At 66.8% G+C, this 6,614-nt stretch overlaps 1 protein-coding gene across 1 annotated transcript in view; it reads right to left on the bottom strand.

The window, feature by feature from the left end:
* EPPK1 (epiplakin 1) overlaps positions 1-6,614 on the bottom strand; it is an 8,559-nt gene that overhangs the window by 1,289 nt on the left and 656 nt on the right. The window contains exon 1 of the mRNA XM_077758132.1: positions 8-6,614. This exon is cut by the window's right edge and continues 656 nt beyond it. Within this exon, the coding sequence (XP_077614258.1) occupies positions 8-6,614 (6,607 nt within the window). The remainder of the gene's footprint in view (positions 1-7) is intronic.

The raw sequence follows: 6,614 nt of genomic DNA, 5'->3' as shown, positions 1-6,614 counted from the left end.
CCTCGGCGCGGGCCAGCAGCGGGGAGAGGGCGGCGCCCACCTCCTGCGCCGTCAGCGAGCCCGCCCGGTACCGGCGCAGCAGGTCCTGCCTCAGGCCCTCGGGCACCTCCCGGTAGAAGAGGAGCTCCCACACGGACACGCTCTGGCCCCGGAGGGCGCCCGCGCCCGGCGTCACGCGGGCGTCACGCAGGGCGCCGCGCAGCTCCTCGCTCAGCTGGTGCACGGCCGAGCCCCGGCCGGCCAGCTGCAGCATGTAGAGCCCCGTCTCGGGGTCCGGCACGCAGCGGCGCAGCAGCTGCACGTAGGTGAGGTTCTCGTGCGTGTTGGGGTCGAANCGGCCGCCTCCGCCTCCGCCTCCGCCTCCTCGATGATGGTGGTCAGCCTGCGGGTCAGCGCGGGCAGGCCCAGCGTCCCCGAGCCGAAGCCGGCCAGCAGCTGCTCGCGCGTGGCGCCGCTCACNCGTGCCGGGCCGCAGGACGCCCTTCCACATGGCCTGGTAGATGCTCATCTTCTCCTGCCGGCCCGGCTCGTCCTTGGCGGGCACTAGCACGCCCGCGATGCAGCTCGTGCCCTCCAGGTAGCGTTTGACCCGTTCGTCCTTTCTGATGACCTCCGTGGTGCTTGCTCCCGTGTCCAGATCTTCTAGCATCTTCTCGGTGATTATCCCTGAATGGAACAGTTCGGCAGCTGTGATTTGTTTTCTGAATCCTCGGAACCACAATTGTTTCTTACCTTTTTCCTTCTCATCTATTAGTCCTAAAATGATATTCACTACCTTTTCTAATGCTTTCGCCGTGTCTCTTTTGTATTCCCCAATCAAGTGGAGCTTCATCTCCTCCGTCACATATTCTGAGTTCAGGATCTCCCACAGTGATGGCCTCTGGTTCTTGTACCTTCCCACTTGCACGTCCACCCGCTCTGCCTCCAGGGCCCTCCTGGTGGGCTCGTCGACATAGGCAGCGGCGTGTTGACTCTCGAGCAGCGGGAAGAGAGCCCAGCCTGTCCCCACCTCCGTTTGGCTCCTTTCCTGCAGCTGTCGGTAGGTGACCCTCTCCTGAGTGTTTGGATCCACAAACCTTTTATTCATGTGCTTCTGATCTGAAACGAGGGGGTATGTGTGCTCGTCTAGACACCCGCGTCTGTAGGCCTCGTCCAGCGGCAGCCGGTGGTGGTGCAGGGGGTCCATGATGCCCCCCGTGGCCGCCTGCACCTCCAGCAGTCTGAGCGCCTCCTCCCGTTTGACTAACTTCTTTTTCATGGCCTGGAACAGTGGGACTTTGTCACCCGTGACTGGGTCTGTGTAGCCATGAGCGGCCTTCTCAGCATCCAGAAGCCTTTCCTGCAAATCCTCGCCCACCAGCCCCTCAGCCACGGCCTGGTGCACAGACAGCCTCCGGCGGCTGTGGGGGTCCAGCAGGAACCCAGTGGCCGCCTGCGCCTCCAGCAGCTGAGCCGCGAAGCCCAAGGGGATGAGTCCTTTCCTGCTGGCTTCATGGAGGCTCATCACCTCTTGGGTGGATGGTATTGTCAGCCCTGCGATGCAGCCGCTGCCTTCCAGATAGGTCTTCACCTGGGGCAGCCTGCTGAGGCCCTGCCCCCCCTGCGTCTCCCTGTGCAGCACATGCAGAGTCCTTTTATCGATGATTCCAGAGTTAAATAAGTCTGCAGCTGTCACCTGCCCCCCGATGCCTGGCGCTTGGATGAGCTGGTACTGCTTTTCCATTTCTTCCACCGTAGCAGTGATGATCTCCAGCAGCTGCTCGAGGGGGAGCCTCTGGGCTCTGTACTCCTGGATGAGCTCCCACTTCCTTTCCTCTGGGAAGTAGTGAGAGGAGAGCAGGTCCCAGAAGGAGACCTTCTGATTGGCAAACGTCCCCACATGCATGTCTGTAGTTCGGGACTGCAGGGCTTGTCTCGTGGCTTCATCCGTATAAACGTAGGCCTCTCCTTTCTTTACAATTTGTAACATATACAGGCCCGTCTCGGGGTCCTCCACGCAGCGCTCCAGCAGCTGCAGGTAGGTGAGGTTCTCGTGCGTGTTGGGGTCGAAGAAGCCCTTGGTGTCGTCGCTCGGGTCCGCCAGGACGCGGCTCATCTCTTCGTCGAAGTAGCCGCGCTGGTAGGCCACGTCCACGGGCAGGCGGTGGCTGTGCACCGGGTCGATGATGCCGCCCGTGGCGATCTGGGCCTCCAGCAGGCGGACGCCGTGGTCGCGCACGATGAGGTCCCTCTTCATGGCCTGGAAGAGGGAGATGCGCTCCCCGGTGTAGGGGTCGGTGTAGCCGGTGACGGCGCGCTCGGCCGACAGCAGCTTCTGGTAGGTTTCCCTACTGAACATCCCTGCTGCGAACGCCTCCTCCACGGACAGCCTCTGGTTGCGCACGGGGTCGATGAGGAATCCGGTGGCCGCCTGCGCCTCCAGCAGCACCAGGGCCGTGCCGGGCCGCAGGATGTGCCTCCTCAGGGCCTCGGAGATGCTCATCTTCTCCTTCGTGCCCTGGACGAGAACCCCAGCAATGAAGTTGCCTCCTTCCAGGTACCGCCTCACGCTGTCCATCTCTGTCACCTCCTGCACTGTCTTTCTCCCCTGATTTAGCTCGTCCAGTGTCTGCTTGTCAATGAGCTGGGACCTGAACAAGTCGCTGGCTGACACTTGCTTCCGAAGCCCTCTAAAGGTGGCCTGCGAGGGCTGTCTCTCTGCCGCCTCCACCAGGGTGGCGACCGCCACGGCCACCTGGCGCAGGGCTGCGGCCCTCCCTGAGTGGCAGAGTGCTGCCAGCTCTCGCCGCTGCTGGACGCCGACGTACTCTGAGTGCAGCAGGTCCCACAGCGACACGCTGAGACCTTTGAACCTCCCGGTGCTGACAGGCACCTTCATGGCCCTCAGGGCCACTGTCGTGTGCTCATCCACTTCCAGCACCGTGTCCGGGGTGAGCGGCAGCAGCCACAGGCCGGTGTCCCCGTCCAAGACACAGCGTTCCTTGAGCTGCATGTACGTCACCCTGTCCCGTGAGCCTGGGTCAAAGAAGAACTTGTTGTCCTCGGATGCTGAGGTCAGGACCCGGCTGACTTGCTCGTCCAGGAGCCCAAGCCTGCAAGCTGCCTCCTGGGGCAGGTGCACCCCGTGCACGGGGTCCACCACGCCCCCTGTGGCCAGCTGCACCTGCAGAAGCCGGAGGCCCTCACTTTGGGGCACCAGCCCCTTCCCCATGGCCTGCCACAGTGACAGGGAGCCTCCCGAGTAGGGGTCGGCGTACCCGGCCACGGCCCTGGCGGCCTGCTGCAGCTGCTCGCTCAGCGCCCTGCCCACCAGGCCCGCCTTCACTGCGCCTTCCACAGACAGTCTCTGGCTGGTCAGAGGGTCAACGAGGGAACCAGAGGCCACCTGGGCCTCCAGCAGCCTTTGCCCCAGCCCCTCAGGCAGCAGGCTGTCCCTCACAGCCTGGCCGATGCTGGCCTTGGTCCCCGCCGGCTGCAGCAGCAGGCCCGCCACGCAGCCCGTGCCCCACAGACGGGTCTTCACGGCGGGCTCCTCGGCGACCTCCGCAGGTGACCGTGTGCCCTGAGCCAGGGCCGCCAGGGTCTCCGGGGTGATGATGCCGACGTCATGCAGCCAGACGGCAGGAACCTCGCCCCTGGGGCCGGGCACCGTGACACGAGCCCGTGCCAGGAGCTCTGCCTCCCGCACCCACTTGTGCACAGCTCCCTGCAGCTGCTGCAAGGTGGTCCTCCCCGACCTGAAGTCCTCCAGCAAGCTCTTCCGCTGCCTCTCAGTGAAGTGGCCAGAGCCCAGCAGCTCCCAGAGGGACTTGCCGTCCTGGGTCCCCTGCTCCGCCCGCAGAGTCTCCCGGACCTGCTCGTCGGTGGGGCCGGCCGGGGCGCTTTCGGGTAGGGGCAGGAGGGGGAGGCCGGAAGCCTCGTCCCGGTGACACTGCGCCAGGAGCCGGGCGTAGCTGGTGCGTCCCCGGCCGTCCGGGGTGGGGAAGGTCTCGGACGAGCCGGACAGGGTGCGCTCCGTGTCCTGGTCTATGTGGCCTCGCTGGGTGGCCACGGGCGTGGGGAGGTGGAAGTGGCCCAGGGGGTCAATGACCCCGCCTGTAGCCAGCTGGGCATCCAGGAGCCGGGCGGCCTGCTCCTCAGGGACGAGCCCCTTCTTCATGGCCTGGAATAGGGACACCCGCTTCCCAGAGAAGGGGTCTCTGAAGCCGGTGACAGCGTCCTCGGCCTGTCTCAGCTGCCCGTACAGCTCCGGCCCCACCAGCTTCCTGCGCACGGCCTCCTCCACCGACAGGGTCTCCAGGCTGTGGGGGTCGATGAGGGCTCCGGTGGCCGCCTGGGCCTCCAGCAGCGCGAGGGCCACCCCCGGCGCCAGCACCTTCTGCTTCACGGCCTCGTACAGGCTGAGCCGCCGGCCGGAGGGCCGCAGCAGCACGCCGCCGAGGGCGCCGGAGCCCTGCAGGCACTTCTGGACGCCGCCCGTGCGGAGGAGGGCTTCGGGGCTGACCGTCCCCTCCAGCACCCGCTCCAGGAGCTCCCGGTCGATGACACGGGCCTCCCAGAGCTGGTAGGCCGTGACCCGGCCCCGCAGCCCGGGCAGCGAGACGTCCGCCCACCTCCCCATCTCCCTCTCCAGCCACTGTCCCACCTGCGCCAGGGAGAGGCTGCGCTGCCGGTACTTCCGCAGGAACTGCCTCCTCTGGTCCTCGCTGAAGTATTCGGAGTTGATCAGCTCCCACGCGGAAACCCTCTGTCCCTGGAAGCGCCCGAACTTCACCGACAGCAGCAGGCTCTGGAAGGCCTGTCGGGTGGCGCCATCCACGACGGGGGGCTGTGCCCCCTTCAGGGGCAGCAGGCGCAGGCCCGTCTCGGGGTCCTCCACGCAGCGCTCCAGCAGCTGCAGGTAGGTGAGGTTCTCGTGCGTGTTGGGGTCGAAGAAGCCCTTGGTGTCGTCGCTCGGGTCCGCCAGGACGCGGCTCATCTCTTCGTCGAAGTAGCCGCGCTGGTAGGCCACGTCCACGGGCAGGCGGTGGCTGTGCACCGGGTCGATGATGCCGCCCGTGGCGATCTGGGCCTCCAGCAGGCGGACGCCGTGGTCGCGCACGATGAGGTCCCTCTTCATGGCCTGGAAGAGGGAGATGCGCTCCCCGGTGTAGGGGTCGGTGTAGCCGGTGACGGCGCGCTCGGCCGACAGCAGCTTTGCAAACACATCGGGCCCGATGAGGCCAGCCCTCAGAGCCTCCGCCACAGAGTATCTCTTGTTCTCCTTTGGGTCGATGAGGAATCCGGTGGCCGCCTGCGCCTCCAGGAGGATGAGGGCGGAGCCGTGCCTGAGGAGCCCCCTCCCGCGGGCCTCGTAGACGGCCAGCCGCTCCCGGGAGCCCAGCAGCAGCAGGCCCGCGACGCAGCCGGTGCCCTGCAGGTACCTGCGCACCGCGCCCAGCTGGCCCACCTCCTGGGCCGTGGCCTGTCCTCGCTCCAGCCGCTCGTACACGTCCTGGTCGATGATCTCTGCTCTCAGCAGCTCGCCTGGTGTCACAGGCGCCCTCAGGCCGGTAAAGGTGGTCCTGGCCGCGGCCGCAGCCTGCTCGAGGGTGGCCCTCAGCACGGCAGCCAGTTCTTCCTGCGAGATGTTGCCTTCCTTGTAGCGCTGGGCCAGTGCCGCCCTCTGCTCCACGGGGATGGACTCTGAGAAGAGCAGCTCCCAGAGAGATGCGGGCCGGCCCTGGAACGGCCCCACAGAGACGGTGCTCACGGCCTCGCTCAAGGCCTGCCGGGTGCTGTGGTCAATGAATGGGAGTCCTCGGGGCTCCTCCGCAAGGGCGCCCCCCAGGAGGGGAAGGAAGGCCAGCCCCGTCTCTGGGTCGGTGACGCAGTGGGCCAGCAGCTGCTCATAGCCCAGGCTTTCCTGCGTGCCGGGGTCCCAGAAGCCGGTGGCCTGGGAGAGACACTGCTGAGTCTCTTCGTCCAGGCATCCGAAGCGCAGGGCGGCCTCCAGGGGCAGCCGGAGCCTGCGGGCCGGACACACTAGCCCACCTGTGGCCAGCTGGGCATCAAGGAGCCGCAGGGCTAGAGGCTTGTCCACCAGCTCCTTCTTCATGGCCTGGAAGAGAGGCACTCGGGTGCTGCTGAAGGGGTCATGGTACCCCGTCACGGCCTCCTCCGCCACCAGGAGCTGCCTATGGAGCTCTGGGCCGACCAGGCCTGACCTGACCGCCTCATCCACGCGGAGCCGCTGGCCGGTGGCCAGGTCCACCAGCGTGCAGGTGGCGGCCTGGGCCTCCAGGAGCGCAAGCGCGGTGCCCATCGGGAGCAGGTGTTCGGTGGCGGCCTGGTAGAAGCTCTTCTTGTGGCCTGTGGGCAGCAGGACGGCCCCCGCGACCCCCCCGGTGCCCTGCAGGTACCGCCTCACGTCGGCCCTCGTGCTCAGCGCCCGGGCCGGCAGCCTGCCCTCCCGAAGGCCCCGGGCGGCCTCCTCATCCAGGACCCCCGCCTCTAGCAGCTCGGCCAAGCTCACTGCCCCGCTCAGGGTGTGGAAAGTGGTCGTGAGGGGCAGTAGGGCCAGCCCCGTGCCCGGGGCCCTCACGCAGCGGCCCAGCAGCTCGCCGTACGGCAGC

The sequence above is a fragment of the Crocuta crocuta genome, unplaced genomic scaffold (assembly GCF_008692635.1).
Source record: "Crocuta crocuta isolate KB4526 unplaced genomic scaffold, BGI_CrCroc_1.0 scaffold327, whole genome shotgun sequence".
NCBI lineage: Eukaryota > Metazoa > Chordata > Mammalia > Carnivora > Hyaenidae > Crocuta > Crocuta crocuta.
This window is presented reverse-complemented; position numbering and strand designations above follow the sequence as displayed.